Source organism: Euprymna scolopes, chromosome 18, assembly GCF_053919585.1.
Source record: "Euprymna scolopes isolate OS-2025 chromosome 18, ASM5391958v1, whole genome shotgun sequence".
NCBI classification, from domain to species: domain Eukaryota; kingdom Metazoa; phylum Mollusca; class Cephalopoda; order Sepiida; family Sepiolidae; genus Euprymna; species Euprymna scolopes.
The window spans coordinates 1,122,244-1,150,000 of NC_136499.1; the positions used below are offsets into that span (position 1 = coordinate 1,122,244).

At 32.1% G+C, this 27,757-nt stretch overlaps 1 protein-coding gene across 1 annotated transcript in view; it reads right to left on the minus strand.

Annotated features, from left to right (window-relative positions):
* The window catches only part of LOC145297479 (calpain-11-like), a 151,792-nt gene that overhangs the window by 91,192 nt on the left and 32,843 nt on the right, over positions 1 to 27,757 (minus strand). The window contains exons 2-4 of the mRNA XM_080143349.1: positions 21,622 to 21,688; positions 587 to 694; positions 314 to 473 (exon numbers count right to left, since the gene is read on the minus strand). Of these exons, the coding sequence (XP_079999475.1) occupies positions 314 to 473; positions 587 to 694; positions 21,622 to 21,688 (335 nt within the window). The remainder of the gene's footprint in view (positions 1 to 313; positions 474 to 586; positions 695 to 21,621; positions 21,689 to 27,757) is intronic.

Below are 27,757 nucleotides of genomic sequence, written 5' to 3' on the forward strand. Positions count from 1 at the left end.
TACGGGACCTATTATGTTAGAAATTATTTGCACCCTGTCAAACAGGAAGGGAATAATGGTTTGTGGTCGAAGTTACAGAGCTTGAATCAAGGGGATATAGGGATTGTCCACAATTTCCGTACAACGCTGGTAAATTTTACTAGTAAAATATTGTATTTGCGATTGGTGCTTATTTTATTCTTTATCGTTAAAACATTTTCTAAGAATGGTAAGTATATGTGTTTTTCCAGTGTCAGAGGGTGTTAAATAGCATAAGAAAAAAATGTAATTTAATGAAATGAATTGATTTAAGCAAGCAAAAATATTTTCTTACTTAGCGTATGCTTTTTCAAGCAAGGAACTCCAAAACTCATCTGGTTCCTTCCGGTTCCAACAATAACAAAGTTGTCCGGAGGTTCGGGACACAGGCAGGAAGTCATCAATTAAAACTTCAATCCATTCTCCATATTGCCAAAAGTTAAATCGGAAGAGACCTTAAAATCATAAACATAGTTATTTTCATATATATTTTATATAAGACAATATAAAAACGTCGCATTTTCTTTGTTCAAATATCATATTGCAGTAACTTCAATATAATTCTCACCTGTATAATTCCCTTTGTTGAAGGATTGATTCTGTGGCACCACATTTTCGAACATCGGCCAGCTTTGAATTATCAGAACATTTACACCCGCGATGAACCAACAGTTACCTTTGAGAAAAGAGAAAATGGATATTTGATATAAATTTCATTAGAAGATAACGACCTAAATAAATTGCTATATTTATTGATATATCAATAATAATAATAATAATAATAATAATAATAATAATAATAATAATGATAGCCAAAGGATGATACTGACCGACTCTATGTGAAAAGGAAAGAAGTAAAAAATAAGACCGTAAATAGCAGAGAGAGAGAGAGAGAGAGAGAGAGAGAGAGAGAGAGAGAAAAGAATTAGAAGAATACATAATGCAGAACATCGAAACAATAATTAATAAGGAAACCCCTTGAATGCGAAGACTAACATCACACAGACTACGGACACAAAGAAGACATACAGCAACGAATTAAATTATGTAAAACACTAAAAAACGTCACATAGAATCATGAAAACTGAAACGGTATAATTATAAGGTTTTCACCTTGCGCTCATTTGTTTTTGTGTAAGTCACCATAAACTGATACCACACCAAAGAAGTGAGGTGGGTCAAGGAAATTGAAAATGCGAGGAGAGAAAGCACTAGCCAGACTTTTGATGGATGAGTGCAAAGTGGACTGGAACATTGGGAAATCTTATTTCCATCCAAATTCTAGTGAAAAGCAATTGTCGCTGCCAACTAGAAATCAATGGAAGCGACTGTCGCGATAACTCAAAAGAGGTGGAGAGTACTGGAAACATAGGGAGACTTGTTGTTATTCAGACTCCAGAGAACACTACAAGAGCAATCTTTGATGACGCCTTTGTGACTACACATTGTAATAATAATAATAATAATAATAATAATAACATCCCTTTACAGTGGAGATCCCTAGGTGCAAGAAAGCCTTTTACTCCAATAGTTTCTTCCCCAGAACTGCGGGTCTTTGGAACTCCCTTCCGGGATTCTGCTTTCCCAACTGCAATGATATGCAGAAGTTCAAGTGTAATGTTAACAAACATCTTTCTACTCATCTCCCTTCATAATGACCCCGCAAATTAATTCCCTAATAGTAGCCCCCTACTTCAAAGTGGCACTGTGCCTTGTTTGGGGTGAAAATTGAATTAAAAAAAAAAAATAAAAAAAAAAAAAATAATAATAATAATAATAATAATAGTAAGAAGAAGAAGAAGAAGAAGAAGAAGAATGCACCACTAGGCTAACAGTCGGGAAGTATTTCTTGCAGCAGTGACGAAAGAGGAAGATCTAGACAAAGAATCACTGAAAGATAAGCAGAAGTACAAGGTAGGAATCGAAGCAGAAAATGTGACTGAGTTTGTAAGAATGAAACTTCATGGTCAGTTTGAGCGAGATGCTAAGGCACTAAAATATCAAGATGATGAATATTTTTTCCTAAAAGTTAACTTAAAAAGAGGGGCAGAAAATCTTATATTTGCTGCTAACGAAGGGGCACGAAATACAAATGCAATAAAGAAAAACATCTTTGGGAAGGACTGTACTGATGAGTGGAGACTATGATGTGTAACTCTTGAAACAGTCTCAGACATTGTTAGTGCGTGTTCTACCATTGCTGAAAAATAGTACAAATATCTCCAGGACAAATACGTGCAAATCTGCATTGGGGTTTGTAGAAAAGTTTGAATTCTAAGTAAAAAACAAGTGGTTCCAATCTCACCTAGAAGTGGCAGTGGAAAATAAGAACGTTAAGATTATTTGTGATTTCATAGTTTAGTGTAAGTGAGAGTAAACTTACAGGAAACTGAATATTGTAGTTGTGAACAAAAATGAATGCAATATTATTAATTTGGCTTGCCCAAACGACGCCAATTTGACAGGCAAAAAGAATGAGAAACTACGGAACTATAAGAAACTGAGGGCGGAGATTGTTAGGTGATGGAATAAGAAAAGTTCAATCGCGCCAATCATTGTATATGCGCTTGGCTCAATTCCAGATGATCTTGAGAAACAGTTGAACTCTTTGGGAATCAAGTACAACATCACCGTACTTCAGTTCTGATTGATACAGCAAACATTCTATGCCAAATGCTTTCTACCTAATTGACTCTTTGACTATGCTCACTAGCTTCGCTGTAAACGTCCGCTCTTCAGTAAGAAATAAAAACAAACAAAAAAACGGTGACAAATATCACACCACGAAAATAATAATAATAATAATAATAATAATAATAATAATAATAATAATAATAATAATAACAACAAAAGATAAGCCCATCAAAGAAAGAAGACCGGATGTGATAATAGTTCATAAGAATATTTATTCTTACCCTCAAATGGAATTTGGCTTTATAAAGTGGCGATTTATAATTTATTTGTTTAATTCAGATATTTTGATGATATACATACTATACATTGGCGAGTATATATATCACCGAAAATGTTTTTAAACTTCTTTCAGAATAGAAAATCTTTAAAATTTAATAAGTAAGATATTTCATATAACTTTCATGACAAATATTCAGTACATAATGAGAAAAATAGAAAATAGAGATGAAAAGTTCAAAAGGATCGTATAACTGGTTACGGTCAATAGTAGCCCTCGCCAGCGAAAGTCTTTGTTATTGTTATTCTACTATTATTATTATTATTATTATTATTATTATTATTATTATTATTATTATTATTATTATTATTTAAAACATTTTATGTCTTGCTCTTTCGCACGAGGACTAATATATATACATATATGTATATATATATATATATATATGTATGTGTATATATGTGCATATATATGCATATACATCTATATATCTATATACATATATCTATATACATATATATATCTATATACATATATATATCTATATACATATATATATATCTATATACATATATATATATATATATCTACACTTGTGCCCGATATTATTCATACCCCCCCCTTGAAAATTGAGTTTATTAGGTGTAACATTGTAAGAATTTATTGTTTACGTCCATATTGATACATATTCTTAATAAACCTCTTCTGATCATTTTCGTCATTTTAAAATCTCGGGATACTTGTAATAAAAGAAATATACAGCTATTTATAAAATCTGCAATGTTCAAAAATAATCATACCCCCTTATTGTTTCCGTATTAATCGAGTTTCTGACTGTTTGTTTCCTGTTTGATTCTTATTTTGAATGCTTTTATACAACCTTTGATTAATTTCATTTCGTTTTTTGCATTTTTCAGAAATTAAAATGACATCAACTGAAAACCAATAAAAGAATAAAAATTATTAGAATGGGGAAGAAAAAAGAGCTTAGTAATGATCTTAAGACTAAAATTGTGAATTCACATAAGGATGGTTTAGGTTACAAGTCAATTTCCAAGAAATTTGAGGTCCCTACAGCAACAGTACAGAGCATCATCAAAAAATTCCAGAGCCACCACACAACAAACAACTTGATTGGTAGAGGAAGGAAAAGGAAACTGTCTGCTAGAGCCACCAGGAATATTGTAAGAAGTGTTAATGCAAATCCAACCACCACTACTAAGGACATTTTAGAAAATCTGGAGTCTTCTGGCATAAAAATATCAAGGCAAACATTGCAAAGGACTCTGCATGAAAATGGTCTGAAAGGAAGAAGACCAAGAAGGACTCCATTGCACACCGGAAAACACCTTGCAGCACGTCTAAAGTTTGCTAGGACCCATGTGAATTCTCCAGAGTCCGTTTTTTCAAGTATTTTGTGGACTGACGAAACAAAAATTGAATTGTTTGGCCATATGGATGCTTCTTACGTTTGGAGGAAGAAAGGAGAAGCTTACAACCCAAAGAACACCATACCCACGGTGAAACATGGTGGTGGTAGCCTAATGTTTTGGGGCTCCTTTTCGGCTAGTGGTCCAGGTAGTTTGGTCAAGATAGATGGAACCATGAAGAAGGAGCAATATTTGGAGATACTCCAGAAAAACATTAGACAGGATGCGGAGAAGCTCCATTTAGGACCAAACTGGGTCCTTCAACAGGATAATGATCCAAAACATACTGCCAAAATAGTCAAGAAATGGTTTGAGGATAATCAAATTAATGTTTTGGAATGGCCTAGCCAGAGTCCCGACCTGAACCCTATCGAAAACCTCTGAACTGAGGTTAAAAAGCGGAAACCTAGAAATTTGAGGGATTTGGAGAACTACTGCATTGAAGAATGGTCAAAAATCAGTGTTGATGCTTGTAAAAACCTTGTTGATAAATATCCAAAACGGTTACAGGCAGTTATTTAGAATAAAGGGCATGCTATTGACTATTAGTAAGAGAGGTATGAATAATTTTGAACTAGTGCCATTATTGGTTTTCTTTGTATAATGTTTCAAACTTGCATAATTTATTTATTTGTTGAGTTTAAATAAAATGCTTATGCTTGATTTATTGTTTGAAATCCCTTAAATATTGTCTACCTTCTGGTTTGAGCAATATTCTTATAGAAATCTCAAAGATCCGAGGGGTATGAATAATATCGGGCACAAGTGTATATACATATATATATCTATATACATAGATATATTTATATACATATATATATCTATATATCTCTATATATATCTATATATATATATCTATATATATATCTATATATATATATATCTATATATATATCTATATATATCTATATATATATCTATATATATCTATATATATCTATATATATATATATCTATATATATCTATATATATATATATGTATATATATATCTATATATATATCTATATGTATATATATATCTATATATATATCTATATATATATATCTATATGTATATATATATATCTATATGTATATATATATATCTATATATATATATATCTATATATATCTATATGTATATATATATCTATAAATATCTATATGTATCTATATGTATATATATATCTATATGTATATATATATCTATATGTATATATATCTTTACATCTATATATACATCTATATATACATCTATGTATATATATATATCTATACATCTATATATATCTATATATATATCTATACATCTATATATATATATCTATACATCTCTATATATATCTATATATCTATCTATATACATATCTATATATATCTATCTATATATCTATATATATATATCTATATATATCTATATCTATATATATATATATCTATATATATCTAAATATATATCTATATATATCTATATATATCTATATATATATCTATATATATCTATATATATATCTATATATATCTATATATATATCTATATATCTATATATATATCTATATATATCTATATATATATATCTATATATATATATCTATATATATATATCTATATATACAGTGATGATCATATTTATTGGCACGGTAAAATAAAAGTTAAATTTTGTCTAATAAATTCTAAAAAAGGGATTAAATTAAAGAAAATAACAAAGTATATAATGTAATTTTAACTGGCCTTTCCGATGCAGCAATCGGATTTTAGAAAAAATAAATAACAAAGGAACAACAAACATAATTGCAAAAAACCCTTGTTCAAAACTATTGGCAAGATTTATTTAATAATCAATTGTATAGCCTTTGGCCTTGATTACCTTCCTCAGTCGCTTTTCATAGTTTACAACCAAGTTGTCGCACTCTTCAGTAGTAATTTTAGGCCACTCTTCCTGACAATAATCCTCCAATTGAATAAGATTCTTAGGCTTCCTTTGCATTACCCTCAATTTTAATGTTCTCCATAAATTTTCAATTGGATTAAGGTCTGGGCTTTGTGATGGCCACTCCAAAACATTAATATGATTGTCCTCAAGCCATTTCTTAGTCAGTTTAGCCGAATGCTTTGGGTCATTATCTTGCATGAACCACCAACGACGACCAAGTGAGTCTTTCAGGTTTTCATCCAATATTTTAACATAATCTTCCTTTTTTATGCTACATGTCACCTTAACAAGTCGCCCTGGTCCAGAGGTAGCAAAGGATCCCCAAAACATCAAACTGCCTCCACCGTGCTTCACTGTGTGTATGGTGTTCTTAGGCAGGAAAGCTTCGCCAGATTTTCTGTAAATATAAGACACTTTATTATGGCCAAATAACTCTATTTTCGTTTCGTCAGTCCATAGAACACGTTTCCAGAATGCAACATCTTTATCAATATGACGTTTTGCAAAGGCTAGCCTTGCTTACAGGTGCATAGGCTTCAATAAGGGAGTCTTTCTCGGACGACATGCTTTTAAACCAGCTCTCTTCAAAACTCTACCAACTGTATGTCGAGATACATTCACTCCAGAGGTGCTCTGTTCATCAACAATCTCCCCAACAGAGATCCTTGGGTTTTGTTTTACTTGTCGAACAATTTTCCGTTCATCTCTTGGGGAAAGAATCCTTTTTCTCCCTCTACCCTCTAAACTCATAACGTGGCCTTGCGATTTGAACTTGTTTATTATGGCTCTAACAGTGGATTTGGGAAGGTTTAGCTTCTTTGAAATCTTATCATAGCCCTCCCCATTGGTATGGCATGCTACAACAAGCTTCCTGACGTCTTCGCTGTGTTCCTTAGTTTTAACCATGGCGATTGAAAATTATAATTTAGTCACTTATAATAGTTTAAATGAATCGCTATCTAAAAATTTTCGTAAAAAAATTATTCACTGAATTAGCGTTAAACAAGCATAATATGGCTATAAAAAAGTTCAGAAAGAACGTAAACCGGAAATTGATTGATATTATACTGATACTAAAAGAAAAACAAAGCCGTGCCAATAATTTTGAACAAGGGTTTTTTGAAATTATGTTTGTTGTTCCTTTGTTATTTATTTTTTCTAAAATCCGATTGCTGCATCGGAAAGGCCAGTTAAAAATACATAATATACTTTGTTATTTTCTTTAATTTAATCCCTTTTTTAGAATTTATTAGACAAAATTTAACTTTTATTTTACCGTGCCAATAAATATGATCATCACTGTATATATCTATATATCTCTATATATCTCTATATATATATATATATATATATATATATATATATATATATATATATATATCTATATATATCTATATATATATATCTATATATATATCTATATATATATCTATATATATATATCTATATATATCTATATATATATCTACATATATCTATATATACATATATATCAATATATACATATATATATACATATATATCTATATATATCTATATATACATATATATCTATATATATACATATATATCTATTTATATATCTATATATACATATATATCTATATATACATATATCTATATATATATCTATACATATATATCTATATATACATATATATCTATATATACATATATATCTATATATACATATATATCTATATATATATCTATATATATATCTATATATACATATATATCTATATATATACATATGTATCTATATATATCTATATATACATATATATCTATATATATATATATATACATATATATCTATATATATCTATATATACATATATATCTATATATATATCTATATATATATGTATATATATCTATATATACATATATATCTATATATACATATATATCTATATATATACATATATATCTATATATATATACATATATATCTATATATATCTACATATATACATATATATACATATATATATATCTATCTATATATATATCTATATATATCTATATATATATATCTATATGCATATATCTATATACATATATATACATAAATATATATCCATATACACATATATATATCTTTATACATATATATATCTATATATATATATATATATATATATCTATATATATATATATCTATCTCTCTCTCTATATATATAGATATATATATATATCTATATACATATATATTATATATATACATATATATCTATATACATATATATATATATCTATATAATATTTATATCTATATATATACATCTATATATATCTATATCTATATACATATAAACTTATATAATATTTATATCTATATATACATCTATATATATATCTATATCTATATATATATATATATACATATATCTATATACATATAACTATATAAATATATATCTATATAAATATATATCTGTATACATATATATCTATATACATATATATATCGATATATATATATCTATATATCTATATGTATCTATCTATATCCATCTATCTATATCGATCTATCTATCTATGTATATCGATCTATCTATATCCATATCTATCTATATTGATCTATCTATCTATGTATATATATATATATATATATATATATATATATATATATATATATATATAATATAAATCTGAACGTCTGTCTGTGTATGTGTGTGTGTCTGGTCACGAATAGGCTCTATTATAGAAAACTGATCACATATATATGAATCGAGACACAGGAATGGGTATGTTTGGTCTGGCATAATGAGGATTCATTAAAATTGTGAAGTCTGCGTACGCGTCTGCTCGACAAAGTATGGAAATAAAAAATTAAAAAATTAAAAAAAACGTTTGCAATTGTTTTTGATATAGATGTACATAATAATACTTTGATAATTATGTTTTAACTTAAATAGGGATGGTATAATAAAATTGTGGGGTCTGCGTTCGCGCCTGGCCTCTATGGAATGGAAATAGGCACACACTTTAATAAAGACTTTTCATATCTATCTGCGTAAGTATACTTTGATAATTATGTTTCAGTTTGAAGAAATATGGTATAATAAAATTGTGGGCTGTTCGTTCGCGCCTGACCTCCATAGAATGGAAATATGTCACAAAGTTTAACAAGTTTTTTTTATATAGATCCACAGAATATTGTGATAAGTGTTTCAGTGTGAACAGGTATGGTATAATAAATTATGGGGTTTATCTATTTTATTTTTACTTTCATCAGATTTTGCTTTGGTTTTGATACCCCCAAATTCGAAGATATCTCTTTACAACCCTTTCTTTTCATAACTTATCATAATTTCATAAATCAGAGTCCATTTTCTGTAGGCTGTTTTTGAACCCAGTCAATGACGGGTACTTTTGGTAGTATATATATATATAAATATATATATATATATATATATATAAATATATATATATATATATTACGTGATAGAGTGAGAGAACGAGAGAGGTGGAGGTGGAATTAAAAGCGCTGGGCTTCCATGAAGCAACTCCTAATGTTACATGTTGTTCTAATGTTAGAAACAGTATCCAAATATTGATACAAAGTTTACTTTCTTCGGTAAAAGATAAGCTAAATTGTAATTCTCATTTCAAACGTAAATTGATCGCTATTTAAATGACAAGAACTGACTTGAATAAACACGAGCTAAGTCCATTGTTTTTTGTTTAGCTTAGAAGCAGAAATCAGGACAGTGTGGGCGAAAGATGGTCAAGTGTAAGTTACGACCGATTTAGAGACTTTTTTTTTATTTAGTTCTACGTGTGTGTGTTTTTTAATATGCCGTACGATTTTCACGCTTACTCACACAAAGACGTAGTTGTTTATATTTTTATGGAAATTATTCCTGATAACGCATGAATCTCCTTGATTAAGGAGGTAAAATTCCAGAGGGTTTTACCTGATAAAGTATACTTTACGCCGTAGCGTAATGGTAAAATACGAATTAATTCAAAGTGAAACTCTTTTAAATGTTGAAGGTCCAATCTTCAATGAGGGCGATGCTAAGAATACAAGTGCGAATTACTTAAAACTTGTACTCGGTTGACAGAACGTGGCACGAAACCCTCTGTCAGGTTAAATAAAGTGTTGCGTTTCAAATTCTATGCAGATTCCCGATTTCGATGGAAAAATTCGCGAGTTTGAGAAGATACACCTGAAAAAAGTCGGAGATTTCATCGACTGAAATGTGAAAATAAGACAATATAAGAACAAGAATTCGAAAAGTTCAAATAATACTAATGCATGAATGTCAATAAAATGCCGTTTTTTTTAAATTTTAAAACAAATCTACAAACTTTAAATTCACTTAAATTAATTAATACTTTCGAATGCAGCTCTCGGTAGAAGATGGTGTTAAAACGAAAATGCAAATATAAAAATGAACAAATGTCATGATTTGTTTAAAAATATTAGCGGACTTAAAAAAATTCTTTCATTTTCAACTTAAGAATGTTATCACTTTGTAAGTTTAGACGAGTTCCGATTATTTAAGACATAGTTCATCTTTATTGTACCTGAAAATCCATGTTATCTTCAGAGAAAATAAATATTTTATACATAACATTCAATTGTTAATTAATATTGCTGACCCATTTATTCTTCAACAATGCCCTCAATAATTATCATGAAGTTTCCGTATGACCATTCTAGATTAATCGGCCAATATTCATGACCAGATTTCGATACCAATAATTGACACCATTTTTCAAGGTGAATTTGTTAGTTGTATATTATCAGCCGTTAGCATGATATCTAAGCTATTAGTTATATTTAGAAACATCATCATATTTCGCTTTGAATTTGAACTTGAATCATGTATATTATCAGTAAAATAAAATTTTATGTTGAATATATAATTTGTAAATGGAAAGCCGCGACCGTTTCATAATAAAAACGACACGAAACACGTGTAGCGAATATGAAAAATAAAATAGTTAAAACAACGCGGCCTTTCACTTACGAATATACAATTTATTTCGTTTACATAAAATGTAGTATTCTATATATAAGGGAAATGTAGTTTGATTGAAGCATTGCTGGTAAACAAATATGTAAGGGTATCAGAAGTGTATGGCAATGCAGGAAACCAAGTGTTTAATTATGTTACGTATAGACAAAAATAGACAAACGAACGCAGATCTTGTTTTTTTTTATCTTCGTATATCTATTAATTTTTTTTTAACAATCACAAATACAAATTTGTAAATATAGATTTACTGTTTGATATAGCCGGAATAGGAAGTGGGAATAGTTGAGCAGTCAAGCAGAGAATAGTTCTTATATTTAAGCCCAGTTAGTTTAATATTCTAATCATTATTTGTGTGTGTATATATATATATATATATATATATATATATATATATATATATATAGATAAATAGATAGATAGATAGATAGATAATACTTCCTTCTTTCTTATTATTTTGATAATTATTATATTATCACTACTTGCCTCTTTTCTTTATTTATCAATTAATCAGTTTAATTTTAACGAATGAGAAAATTAGTTAGCATTTAATCCAAGCCAAAAGTAACAGTGGGCAACTGAGTCCGATAACCTCACTCATGTGTTGGCATGGAAACCCCGTTAAGCGGGAAATAATTTCCTGATAAAAATTTAATATTAAATTTAATTCGATCTTGCTATTAAATCTGTGATGTAGTCATTGTATTCTTTGTATATATTAATTTATTTGTTTTATTTATTTATTTTTTATTTCGTTATCAAGATTTTACTAGTAAATATACGCGTTAAGGTTAAATCAGCGAGGGCGCTGTCAGGAAATCACTGTTGGATACTGCGATATTGTTTGTTAATCTATGTATGTTATTTGATATGTTTATTTATATTTTACTTATATAACATTATTTGTTATATTATAAGTTTTTAATTCATATATTATTTATTGTTTTTTTTCTTTTCTTTTTTTCATCTGTATTTCATAACCATTTCTTTAATTTTAATTTATTTCATATATTACTAGCGCTGATAGTATATTCATTCATCTTTAGTACATCCGTATATCATTATTGGTCTTAGTCTGTATATTAGTTTTGTTTATTTATTATATATATATTCTTATTTATAGATTTTAATTATATTTTATTAATTTTGTTGTATAGTTTATATGCCCATCTTTCTAATTTTTAATCTCATTATTTGCTATATATATATATATATATATATATATATATATATATATATATATATACATATATATATATATATATATACGTGTATATGTATAGGTATTGAATTATTGGCGTTAGTTTACGTTAAATACTTTATTATTATTTTGTTTATTTATTTATTGTTATTACTAATAATGTTTATTTATTTTTATATTTATGTATTTTTCTTCCTTAATGTATTAGTAATTATTAGGGCTACAATAAGAGCATATTCCTTTCCTTGTGTTGATTCTCAAGTATATATCCATTGATATCTTATATGTTTTTATGTAGAGTGATGTGATTCTCGGTTAATTGGGTCCAAGTGTATCGAATATATACTCGATAGTCAAAACAATGAAAAGAATATACTGTTGTCATAGCCTTAGTAATTATCTATGCATACACATGCAAACACATGCATATACATGTATCTACACATACACACATACTATTGGGGACGCACCCCTTTTGCCTTGAATAATGAACTATTCCATGACGTCATCTCTGTTCATAACGTCACTTTCGAATAACGAGGACCGGTTTGCCAAGAAAATCAGAAACGGACACGCGAGCATTATGGTCGTCACCATTAGTCCAATAGTGAGTCAAGATATAGCTCAATAACCTTTTTCATGTATTTTCTTTAATAAATATTTATTAAACTGTTACTGTGTTCTCCCGCCTCAATTATTCAAATACTAATACCACAATACTGACGAACGAGAATTGGGCACACGAAAACTCCTAAAGCAACTATTTAGTAGCGAGAAAATTGGAATTTTACACTAAAATAATTTGTCAGCGACTATTTGAAACAGCTTACGCTAGGACCATTAAAGAAAAACAAAGAAACATGCAAGTAAGTTCTGACGTAAATACGGGAAAAGTTTGGATTAAGTTTCTTTACGGAAAAAAGTGAAAGAACTGTAAACCAGACGTTTTTGGTAATGTTTTGTTTTTATTTCTTGTTCAGTGGCGTAAGAAGTAATTTTTGTTTCTGAAAAAAAAAGCCGACTTCTATTAGGAAACGTTTCGTAGTTTGGACTTTTTTACTTGTGGCGAAGGAAAAAGATATAAGAAAAGAAATGTTACACTGCACTTTGTGAAGACAAGAAAAAGAATTAACTTAAATTCTAAATATAATTGCCCACTTTTTATGCAAATTAGGCCTTTCGGATTGAAAGACAGGAGAAGTATCCATTTTTAAAGGTTGGCATAATTCTGCGCACGTGTTTGCAGTTAACTTGTTCGTTAATTACATCATTGCAAACTGAAACTTTTTAATTTTTCACGTTTTTTCTCCTCGAGTTTTAATATTTTTTTCTATTTCTGACTGTCGTCGGAAATTAACATTTCATTTTATGAAGTAGAAAAATGAAACCTATTCAAGTTTTTTTCTTCTCGAGTTTAAATATTTTTTCTTTCCTTTTCTGACTGTTGTTGGAAATGAACATTGAATTTTCTGATACGAAGGCATTTCTTTTGATATCATACAAAGAAGTCATTTTTGTTGCAATGAATTTTTGGAAATAACATCTTTTATTCCCCACGTAAGTTTGCTTGAAAATTTTTATATATGGAAATACCAAATTGAGACCGGACATCCCCCACACACATACAAAAACGAAAGGACATTTGTTTTGCTCCTTCGAAAATTTTCTTCTCCCACTTTCAGAAAGAACATTTTTTGTCGTTCGCGTGGAAAGGATATTCAATATTGAGGTCTTTAAGACCATAATTACCAAATTCCTAGGGCTCAAATGTATCACCAGAAAATGTTGGGGGAAAGTTTTAAAGACCAAATGCAACAATAAGCACAGCGACAACATATATTGGAGGAGAAATTCCTTCTCTAACAAGACAAGAAATTGTTACTTCAACGGAAAGAACAAAACATGTCATTGGTACTTCAACAGAAGAGACACGAGGAATTGTTCCTAAAAGTGTTGAAAAAGATGGAACACAGTGATAACAGCACCACATTTTCCCAAAACACCATATAGAATTCCATCGATACGTTTAACTACCTTCCCGAGCAGGATATGGCGTGTGTACGCTTGTTATATGAGATACGAGGATTTATTCACTGTTAACTACCAAGAGTGGAGCAATGGCAAAAAACGTCCGCCTACTTTACCGAAGTTAGGGACCACAGAGCACAGTAAGTTCGTTGACGGTATTTTACCTAGGAAGACGAGCGAGCTGTAATACTCCGAAGCAACTAAGCTCTAATATGAACTCTTCAGCCCGAATACGACGCTTTTTTTTACAAAAGATGGAAGCTCTTCAACCTGGCAAAACGGGACAACGAAGACTATCTCACCTTGGCATCTATTGTTAATATACACTGTGACGATTTCCAGCTAGCTGAATTATCAGCGGACGATCTTATATGTTTGATTTTCGCACAAGGTCTCGTCTCAGCAAAAACCTAGAGATAAGGCTTCTATCTACACTCAAACGTGAACACGGGCTCACTCTCCAGAAGTTGGCCGAGGATTGCTAGCGTGTGGTTAATGTAAATAACGATTCACGAAATATCGAGAAATCAGCCGTGTCATACCTGCACAAAAGGATTACTCTCATGGGAAAGAAAACAAACAAACGAGAAGAAAAACCAGGCACAACCAAAGAGTGGCAATACAATCTCCAAACCAAATCTGCCTACAATACTGTGCAACCGTTGCGGCGAACAACATTGGCTCGTTAGATGTTTTTACAAAAACAAAATGTGCAAAGTGTGGCAGATAAGGCAAGAAAGCGACGCATTGCAAAAGGAACCAAAACAACAGGGTATGACAAACAAGATCCGACAAGGAAGCAGAGATGAACCAGCGGAAATACATCATTGTCAACATCCTCTATAAGATAGTAGAGTTACAGTTGGACTCTGGTTCAGATTTATTCATTATCAACTTACAGACATGGAAAAGGTTGAAGAAACCAACCATGCGTAACACGAATAAGTCAGCTCCAGCACTGACAGACGATAAAGTAAAATTTGAGGGAGACCTGACACTCCCAGTGACGTTAAATGGCTCTGCCAAAAAATTTACGCACATAAGACACCCATAAACATCTTTGGAATGGATCAGATGAAGCCATTTGAATTGTGGGACCAACCTATGAAAAAATTCTGAAAAAATTCTGCCCGAAAGTTGTTTCTGGGGGAACAACGACTGTTTCACAGCGGGTTTCGAAAGATGTACCAAGGCTATAGTCAGATTCGAACTGAAGGAAAACGCTCTAATCGTTTTCAAGAAGAAACGAAACGTCCCGTTTGCAGCAACTGAGATAATCGATTAGGAACGGGTTCGGCTACAAAAGGCCGGAATACTATCGAAAGTGGGCACCAGTGATTGGGTAGCCCCTTCCGTATATGTGACCAAAAACCAATCAGATTCGTGTATGTGCAGATTTCTCCACATGCCTGAATGCAGCTCTAAAAGATTACCAATATTCCCTCCCCACATCAAAGGAGGTATTTAACAAACTAAACGGCAGTAATATATTTTCTAACGTGGATTTAAGCAACGCGTATTTACAGATCCTCGTCGAGGAGGAATGTTTTAAACTCCTCTGCATCAATACATGCAGGAGACTGTACAAGTTTGAGAGGTTAGCTTTCAGGATCAAAGTAATACCTACAATCTTTCAACAGACCATGGACACCATGCTGGACTGCATCGACGTTACTTGCGCCTTCTTGGACGACTTCGTTATTGCCAGTAAATCAACAGGCGAGCATCGCAAGCACGTGCATGAGGTTTTTAAAATAATTCCAAGCTTCGGTTTTAAAGTGGAAGAAGCTAAGTGTGACTTCCTTATGAACGAGATAAAATACTTAGGTCATAGAAGCCATTAGCTGTGACTGGCTAATTACTACCAAGTCTTCATAAAGAACATGCATGACTTGTGCGCCCCACTGAACGAAATACTTAAGAAAGAAAAAAGCTTGGGATTGGACGCCTGAATGTCAAGCGGCGGTTGAGGAAATCAAAGATACTTTAACATCGGATACTTTTCTCACACACTATGATCCAAAGCTGAAAATAATAGTAGCAAGCGATATAAGCTCATATGGCATTGAACTTCTTAATTAATTGATCGACAGCAGTCTTACCGACTTTAAATTTAACACAAAGTTTACATTGCTATAATCCTTCACTATGTAAAGCAATAGGTTTGCCTCTTTAAACTTCACTTAGTCACTTTTTTCGGTCCATATTCACAATTTCAGAAATTCAAAATAATCAATTCAAAAGCACTTCAAATGCAAAAGCACTATGTTGGAAAAAGAGCGTTTAATGAGCTATTAGCTCTAAAACATAAGCAAAAAAATAATAAGGATGATGCAATCTCCAAAATGTGATGTGATGCTATATATATATATATATATATATATATATATATATATAATTCTATTATTTATTATAACAGTGCTCAATATATTAGAGTTTATATGCATAACTTATGTCTATTAAGCTACAAAGAACCGCTTATTTTTCATTCATGATGGATATTATTAGCCAAATTTTGTGGATTTACATTATACGACTTTTATTTTTGTTAAGTAGTGCTTCATTTAGCTTCAATTCATCATATTCCTTGAGTTTATTAATACCCTTTACATATAGTTTTTTTTTCTTTTAACCAGGAAATAAAGTGCGATCTGGATATGTACCAAGCTAATTATTGCGATCATTTTCTGTTCATAATTAAAAAAAATGTTTTGTCTTATGCTTATGGTATCTATCAATTGATGTATCACGAATAAATAAATGCATATTCTATTTTTTGTCATTCTGACATTTTGTGGACGGGAAGTAAAGTTATTTTGTATAAGGAGAGAAAACGCGTGGTATTTCCTGTAATCCTCCATTCTATTACATGGTCTGTCTCTATTTAAACAGACGCAAATTATGCCTTGATTTTATCACCGGATACCGACCTACGTATTCCACTTACGCACTCAGTGACGTGACCGACACTCATAGAAGCTTTATATAAAAAAAGAACAGCAAATAGAAATACATTTATCCCAAAGTGAAAATTAATTAACGTTGATGATGAAGAGGAAGATAAAGAAAAAAAAGACGAAAACCGAAAGAAAAAGCGTTATATTAGTCCAACACCCCTGTAGGACCACCTCGATCAAGAAGATGAAGTGAATTCAACTCATGAAAACTGAATTAAAGATAACCAGCTGAAGCTGTTATCTTCCAGAATTACCATCTTCCTTTAATTGGGATTACACCTCGATATCTTACACGGAGACTGTATAGCAGCAACCTTTTATCCACAATTTAACAACTCTTCTAACTCATATTAATCGGGCTAACTTAAAGAAGAAAGTCACGATTACACATTATTGATCTTTTAAACTTTATTGTGGATTATAGTTTGAACCAACCATCGATATACTGTACGTTAAAATAGCAATTTTTTCTTTCATGAAAGTGTTTCAATGTTTAAATGCAGTCTTGCTCGTGGGTGCAAATAGTATTTTGATTCTTTTCTCTATATTAGACTTTTACCTGTCTTTTTTAATCCTTGTTGTGTGCAGGCCTGCGTAGTTCCAACAAAGACGGAGACTGACAATGTGGATTTATTCCTGGCAGCGACCACCTCAGTATTTTTCTAGTTAGATTTACTAAATTAAATTAATTCTAAATTAAAATGGTTGTGGAGAAGGAACTGAATATCACCATGTGTCGTTAAGCAGTGAACCATTGTCATTTCAAGGCAACATCTTTAGCACACTGTGGATTGAAATGCAACTAATTATACATTTTGTCTCAAAGTGATTATTTATGAATTGAGTTAGCTGAGCTGCATGCGTAGTCACGCATGTGTAAGCGATACTGACTGTCAAATGTGCCCAAATTCCCAAGTGTTCATACAAAATTAGCTTAATATGTCTTTCAACTCTCACATATATAATTTAGTTTTCTAAAACGACTGAGATTTACTACTATTTTATTCATTAGCGGACAACATCTGCGTTAGTGGGTAGGACTTTATTAGGTTTTTACGTATAATCAAATAAGAACGGAAGGGTAAATATATAGGTGATGTAACTTATATATATATATATATATATATATATATATATATATATATACCGGCTTTGTCCGGTCGTACAATACGCTTTTTTATTACATTTTTAATCCAAACAAGGCACAGTGCCACTTTCATATAGGGGGGTTACTACCAGGGACATAATTTGCAGAGATACTGTGTAGGGAGTTGAACAGCAAGATATCTATTCATATTACACTTGAGCATCTGCATGTCAGTTGGGGAAGAAGGAAACTAGAAAAGAATTCCAGAACCTAGCAGTTCTGTGGATGAAAATATTAGAGTAGAAGGCTTTCTTACATCTAGGGATCTCTACTGCGTATGGATGGGATTTAGCTGCTTGTCGGGTTTGACGGGTGTGTTTACGTCCAAGGGGTACAAGGACTTGTAGTTCGTCGGAGCATCCACCATTAAAATACTTGTAAAACAGGCTGAGGGATGTAAGCCTAGATGATAGTTAAGGACCTATCAGGTTGGCGACTCTTTTAAACCCTTTATAAGAGTGGGGGACAAGTAGCAGATACACCAACCCAGATTTGACAGCAATACTCCATACATGTGCGAATGCTTGCCTTAAAGAAGCACAGGATACATTTAGGTATAAGTAACTTTCTAGAACGATATAGAAATACTGCCTTCTTTGCAATGCTGTCGATGTATATATTCCAACTAATGTTTCCTATGAACGTTAAGCCGAAGAGTTTAAAAGAAGTACTTTCAGGTAATGTAATTTTAACCATAGCTATTGGTGGTTGAGAAGGTTTCTTGTATGATATTTTTATTTATGCAGATTGCATATGTATAATTATAGAATCAATCCTCTATTGAATATTATATATTACGAGGAATAATTTGCCCGGTGAACTAATTTACAAAAAGTAAAAATAAAAATAATGATAACGTTGTTCATCAAATTCCGTCTGTGTTTGTTTAAAATATCACTTCAGCTGATATTTTGGTTTGACGATCTTGAAAATAGTCTTTCTTCTTTTATAGATACAAAAGATGGTTTTTTTTTATTGAGGAATATTTTACGTTAGACCGACTAAGGTTGCACCGGTGTAATGTAAAACATTCCCCTAAAAAATTCTTTTATCTATAAGAGAATAAAAACTAATTTTCATTTTTCGATTTTCGATACTTATCGGATGAATTTCTGTACAGAACATATCTAAGAACATTGCCAAAAATATAAATTAGCTTTGTGTGAAATTTACAAAAGATCGACTAATCTGTTTTAGAACCTATTAGGATTTGGATTTCTTTGTAATAATTATATTTTTGTACTTTTTGGTGTTATGATGATCACCCTTTTTATTTTACTAATTTTATTATTATTTTTGTCCTTACTGCTCCATTTAATATTTTATTATTATGTGCTTTAATTATCATATGTAAGGTTTCATAGCAGCTACCGGACAGTTTTAGGCTGTTTTTGTTAACGTTTTTGTCAACGTTAAGGGATTTGTTATTGGAAAGTGTTTTCCGATGAGATTTAGGAATTTCTTGCCGAGTTAGGTTTCAGATATCTGATTATAGAGCGCTGTATACCAAATTACATTTCTTTCTCGCCTAGTTTTAGTTTTTTTGTAACTATTGGTATCCCGTTGTTTATATTTAATTTCGATATTATGGTACCCTATATTTTTATGGCTATGTTGTAAATGTTGCTTGACTTCTTAAATACATTTTTGTCGCTAGAAGTTTTGCTAAACCTGCTTTTGATAGTTAGAAATTTGTTTTATGATTGATGGGGGATGGTTAAACTTTGGGTTTACGTATATTGGATTAGCGTTTCCTTTTAAGTGTGATTCGTAATTATTTTCATTCAAGTTTAGAGTGACACCTAAAAATTAGTTATTTTTATTTAAGCTGTTATGTCTATATTTCCTGTCAAACTTTTTAGATCACCATTGCTCAATTGTTTTAAAATGTCCCCCGGATTTTTGTAGAATCTCTTATTATATCCATCATCTATTATATAAATTTCACTTGTCTGTTTAAATGTATGTATGTATGTATGTATGTATGTATGTATGCATATCTAAAACTTTCGACAGAGGTAACGAATTTTCACGAGATCGGTATCGTTTTGAAGCTAGACCATTCGGACGACAGATATCTAAAGATTGGCTAAAAACATTAATTTCTTCACCCTCAACTAGGCACTATTCTGCAAGAAGGAGTCAGCTTTTTCGCCGATGTTTACGAAAGTTATCTCTTTTCGACTGACTAGTCTTAATTCAAACTTTCGCCACTTCCGGTTTGGCAATGAACGCACCGGCAAAGACGTCACGTTTTTTTACGTTCTTTTCCTCCTTCGCGCGCAGTTGGAACATTTTAAAATACTTGGGTTCGTAAATTCTAAATAATATGCATATATAAATAAAAACATAAATGTAATTTAACACAATGTAATTATTATGTTAGAAATTATCCACCCATTTAATAAACCACTCCAACATGTGAACATGACAAAATATATAAATTTTAACACATATAATACCAAACGCAATTAAAAAAAAGTAATTTTAAAAATCTAAACGACATAATATGCCTAAGGATAACGGAAATGTTCCAGTCGAACGCTATGCAAAAAACAAACATATGGATTCGACTTATACAACTTTGATAAAAATATAAAAAGAAAAATTTGGAGATTGGAAAAGGTAAAAGGAAATAATCAAACAAGAAAATTCCGTGTTTTTTAATAACATTTGCCTCAACGATATGTCACTTCTCAGTTGGTGCCATCACATTGGTGTAAGAAAAATTATTCTCAACTTGCATTTTGGTAAAATTCTATGTCGCGTATAAATAAGTAAATTGTTTCGAAAGTATTGCAAACAAAATAAAGAACTAGATGACAGCTACAAAATCACAATATATTCCAACCCTTGTAGTGCTTCAGGTTTCAATGTGTGAAGTCCTAGTTACGAATCTCTCAAGATCCGGGCGTGCTGAATAGTTGTGAGATAGAGAGAGAAGGGGATAGGCATAGCTGGAGATACAAAGAAGGAAAGTTAATTTTCAGGCGGACAAATATACTTTACCAATTACGTACCCAGTTGGCCTTGATAAAGGTCATAGTATGTCGCCTCACGGATAAAAACCGGTTTTTTCGCAATGTCCTGCAATGTTAAAGAAGGAGCAACATTAGATTTTTAAACATGAACAAAGATTAAATCCTATTCACCAAGAAAAGCAATCCAAATTGTTTGTTTAACTGAGATGTACACGATATCACGGGGCTTTTGTAAGACTTTGACGTTATTAACAGAAAACTATCATTTTGGTTTGCATGTACTATATTTTACATATTATCTGAATAAAAATAAACATAGACAAACTTTAAGAGATATAATAAAAATAAGAAACCGTCCTTATATTGTAAATATCGACAGAAAGAAAGAGCTGGAGAACGACATATGGATAAATAGACAGAAATAGAAAAAAAGGACAGACTGATATCTAATATATAAAATTAAGTCAGTCGGTTTATCAACGTTTTACACAGATAGCTTTGCACCAGACAAAATAATATTTGATTCTGGTTAACAAGTTATTTGTTTGTAATCATTGCGCCATTTTCTTTACGACAAAAAATAATTAGTTTAATTTTTTTTTCAGAAAATAACTATTGCCGTTGTTCTATATTGTTAGAAGTGAAGAATTTGTCGATGCTTACGAAATAAACAAGAAACCTTTACCATTGCTATCATTTTAGAACATACATTACAATAGTTTTTTTTTTTTTTTTTTTTTTTTTTACACAGTGATCACCACTTATCAAGGCCCGGAAGCCACTCAGGGATAAGGGTTATTGTAAGTACATCACGTTAGTGAGGAGATTTTATGAAGTGTTTAATTAGGGGGGCGGTTCATTAGGAATTTGTTAACATTAGACTTGAAGACATCCAAGTTGTAGTCCGGAGGGAAGCAGGCAGACGGAACAGAGTTCCACAGGCGTGCAGTTCTAAGAAAGAAGCTTTGCTCATGAAATCCGCGTTTTGATTTAGGCACAGATATAGAGTGGGGGAAATTTTTCACAGTGGATTCAGCTAGACGGGTGTTTTTCGTGAAAGATTGGCGAGGGGGGACCAGGGATTGGAGTTCAGACGAGCACCTGCCATGAAAATAACGATAAAACAAGGATAGGCTCGCAACGTCTCTTCTGTGGGAGAGGGGTTGCAGGGTAGAGAAAAGGGCATCCCCCACTAAACCACGAAGTCTATTTTGTACTCTGTCAAGGCATGATAGGCTGTTTTTGGCAGCTCCTGCCCAGATATGGCAACAGTATTCCATCCTTGGTCGTACTTGGCTTTTATATAGATAGAGAATTGCATCAGTAGTGAGATATCTTCTGGAGCGGTAGAAGGATCCCACCATCTTTCCTGCGACCTTGGCCACAGACTTGATGTACGTGTTCCATTTCAGATCAGGAGTAAAGGTCAAACCCAGAAGCTTATCAAAACACGGGGCCTCACCCAGACGAGAGCCATCCATCACAATTGATGCCAGCTGGGGATCAGAGCGTTGATGATGTAAGGATAGGAGTTTGGTTTTGGATGCATTAAAGGTAACTAGCCACATCTTCCCCCACTGAACCACGCGCTCGAGATCAGAGGAGAGAGAATCCGAGAGAACTTTGTCATTTACAGCCTTTGATGTGTTGCCGTAGATGGTCGTGTCATCAGCATAGATGTCAACGAATGATTTAAGTATGTGTTTAGGGAGGTCATTGATGTAGATCAGGAAGAGAGTTGGGCCCAGGATTGACCCCTGAGGGACTCCAGCATTTATATTGCAGACCTCCGATTTTTGTCCATCTACCACTACTCTTATGAGCCTATCAGTGAGAAATGATTTAATGATTGAGAAAACATTTCCAGTTATACCGCAGCTGGAAATCTTGTGAAGTAGACCCTTATGCCATACTTTGTCAAAGGCCTTTGATATGTCGAGAGCAATTGCCCTAGAAAGGAAGCCTTTGTCAAGAGATTCACTAATCCTATGGGATATAACCGTCAGCACATCTGCGGTAGATCTTGCAGAGCGGAAACCATATTGTGTGTCACTAAGAAGGTTATTCCTGCTGAGGTGGTTTACTATTTCTCTATTTAATATTGATTCAAGTAACTTACTCATAACACAGAGAAGACTTATTGGTCTGTATTGAGAGGGAGATGACTTATCACCTGAATTCTTAAATACAGGGCAAACTGAGGAGGTCTTCCAGGGGGTCGGAAAGCACTTCTCCTTAAGGCAGCGCTTAAATAGTTTCGTAAGTATGGGAGCAAGTTCTGGTTGAAGCTTTTTTAACACTATAATTGGGATGCCATCAGGGCCAGTTGCTTTACTGGAATCTAGGTTTTTTATTAGCTTGGCGACCTCATGCACGGATATTTGTATGTTACCTAGCTTGTTCTGTGTTATAGGAGGAAATATGGGGAGTTGATGGCCTTCGTCGCATAGGGTAGAATTAGCTGCAAAGTTCTTTGCAAATAGTTTGGCCTTGTCTGATGCTGACGAGATAACCTCTGGTCCATTGATAATGGTTGGGATAGAACGCACACTTCTGTTCAAGATCCTATTTGTTATTTGCCAAAACTGGTGGGAACCAAGCCGCTGATCAGCTACCTTGGATTTAACAGACTGGGCATATAGCTCTCTTGCATTTTTTATTACTCTTTTACAGTGGTTGCTGGCAGTCCTGAAAGCAGCTTTAGTCTCAGTGCATCTATTACGTTGGTAGTTATGGAAAAAGTGATTTCTGTGCGCGATAGCAGCAGCACATTCTGGGGAGAACCATGGCTGGCTGTTAGGTTTTTGTTGGAATTTTTTAGATTGTATGAATTGGTCTATGCCTACAATTAACCATTCGGTCAGCTCTGATACTATAGAGGACACTTCCTTTTTAAACATGGAGTGCAGAGGTAAATCAGATATGAATGTACGGAAGCTATCCCAGTCAGCCATAGAGTATCGGTATACAGTACGGTGGAGGGGTACGTCTGATGGCTTCTTACATTTTGTTTTTATCTTAACTGATACGACGGAGTGGTCGGAGGATCCTAAAGGAGAATGAACGGTACATGAACATAGCTCAGGGGAAGTTGAAAGAAAAAGGTCTAAGAGGCTTGCATATTGATTGGGTGTATCGGGCACACGGGTGGGTTCGCGAACAATCTGAGTGAGGTCATAAGCAATGGCAAAATCATGACAAAACCTCCCCTCATCATCTGTCTTATTTGAATGGGTTAGCCATTCCACGTTATGGACGTTGAAGTCACCACAGATGTGGATGTTAGCCGAGGGATGTGAAGACAGTATGTGGTCTATTTTCTCAGATATGCTCTTAAAGATAGTAACTCCGCTGTTGTGGGGCCTATAGAGGGCAAATATAAATACAGTGGTGTTAGCAAGTGCAACCCTGAAGCACATATAGGGTAAATTAGGATCTTCTCTAGAGATATCCCTGCCACATGGGAAGCCATCCTTAATGTAGGCACATATTCCATGCCCATGGCGATCTTGGGAGTCAGATTTAGCTGTTAAATTGGAGTATCCATTAATTATGAACTCATCTAGGGAAGTGGTCGGCCCTATTCCAGTTTCACATAGAAATAATATGTCCGGTTTCGTCTCCTGTAATTGGGTTTCAACCTCTGGAAGGTTGGAACGTAGACCCCTGATATTGGAGAAGGAGACCTGGTAGTAGGGGTCTACGCTGGAAGATGGGGTTCTAGGTTTAATCGAGTTTTTATTCTGGAGATATTTCATGTTGAGGTTTTGGGATTTGTGGAATAGGTCGGCATACTTGGTTAGAGCAGTACAGAGAGGGAAAGTAAGAGAGAAAAAGACAGGAAAATTTTTTTTTTATTTGTAGCACACGAAAAGGTAAAGCCGTAACAATTACCCACTAGTATGGCATCGAGAGGCCCCTCCAGAGACTACTGCATGGTCCAGATCCACTCACCAAATGGCAATACAGCAGTCCCAGTACTTTGCGCCTACTGATAGGACAGCCTCCTTAGTGGTTAATCCAAGGTTCGGGTCCCTGACTATCAGGCGGATAACGTCAGCCCAGACAAAACGTTTACCTCCAGCACCCTTACTAGTGACATGGCAACAAGGACAGACAAAGACAGAAAAATATCCGACATCTCAGACTACTGGTCACCAAGTAGTACCGACCTTTAAGCAGCTTTTTCTTCACCCTTTGTCAGAAACATCACTCATTGAATGAGGACTGAATGACAAAATAGGAGAAGCGAGAGTTACTGGAGCTGCCGATAACACATCCACTGTATTATCTACTCTCCAGTTATTTATTAAAATTACTTGTGCACCGCAATAGTAGATATAAAATTATCCTTCCATAAAACTAATACTTACAATTTTGTTTTTAATTGGTCTAGTCGTTGATCAGTTATCCCCCGTAATGTATTATACATGATGCAAGCAGCGATTTCTTGTTAATGACCAAATTATTTTTAGAATAATTTATTCATTTTTATCTTTTCTATTAACCCATTTCTAAAATATTGTAATGCATCTTTCTTTCAAAATAATACCTATTATTGTTTCTCTTAACACGAACTATATATTATTACGTTTGGTTGGAGAAAGAAAACGTTGTTTCTTGCAAGATATTCTTTATACAGACAAACTTTCTATTTCGTTTTCATATGATATCAATAAAAATAAACAACGGGGTCAGCGAATTCGATTTGGGGGAATTTGATTTAAATAAACAAAAGTTCACAAATTTCAAAAATGTGTCACATAGAAAGATCTCTACTATTATATAAAAATTATTTTGTGACAGTAACCTTCCTCATAGGATCCGAAACGGCTGAGCCTATATTTTGGAATTTATCGAAGCTAATTTATATGTCTGGCAGTGTTCTTAGATATGTTTTGTACAGAAATTCATCTGATACGTATCAAAAATCTAAAACATCCGATCTTAAAATATAATTTTTCTCTCTTATAGATGAAAAAGAATCATTTTTACAGAGGAGAATATTTTACGTTCCACCACCAAGGGATATAAGAAAATTCTAGCAAATCATTTCTTAAAAAATGATTAAATTATCGGGTTTAGGTTTTTTACAAAATTTATAAAATTTATACAAAAATAATTTTTATTATAAAAAAATGAGTACGTTTCAAGTAAATGGTGAAGCTATATATATGTAGGTGACCTCGAGATTGTTTCTTCATTAGATTAAATATGTTTTTGAGGGCTTCTTTCGTCTAAATGTCATATTTTAGTAAGTGTTTGAAAAGTTTTTGAATTTCTATATTCTTCACCTTCCTTCTCTTTTTTTTATTTCATCTATTTGTGGCATTTTTTAATATCTGTTCGTCTCTGACGAGTTGTATGTTATATTTTATATCAATACCAACAAACATTTGCCTAAAACATAAGTAAAATAATAAAAATTGAAAAGAACATGATAAAATATAAGCACGTTTGTTTTTTTTAATATAATGTGCTGGCGTTTTTTTCCTCTTTAAGACATTGGTTTGTGAAAAATTATGTTTTAGTGTAAGATACTGCACTTAGTGGAGGTTAAAACTATGATTAGGTCGATGGAAATTTGTTTATATTTATAATAATTTTCTTTAATGTGCGCGTGTGGGTAAAGTAATAAACAAAGTGTATAAAACACAACAAATCTTGGTGGCTCAACTCCTTAGAATCTCTCTCTCTCTCTCTCTCTCTCTCTATATATATATATATATATATATATATATATATATATAGGGAGGTTGAATGCATGTATGTGTGTGGTGTGTGTGGTAGTCAATGTAAAGTAACCACAGTCTAAAATTAAGATTAAGTTCAACAAATTACATCTTAAATTATTAAAATAGAATATCCAAAATACAAATATACAATAAACATAACATAAAATATGAGATAATATAAGGATATAATATAAAACATAACCAATTAGACATCTATAAAGAAAATAGTATAATATAAATTACACATAAAAATAGTTATTATAGAAGTACATAGTACATGGTTATAGTTGTACATTTACTTAAAAAATGTATAATTACACAATCACGCTTACAACATTATCTGAATATATATATATATATATATATATATATATATATATATATAAGATTAACAAATATACAGTCACAATAATACAGTCTCGTCAGAAACTAATTTGGGT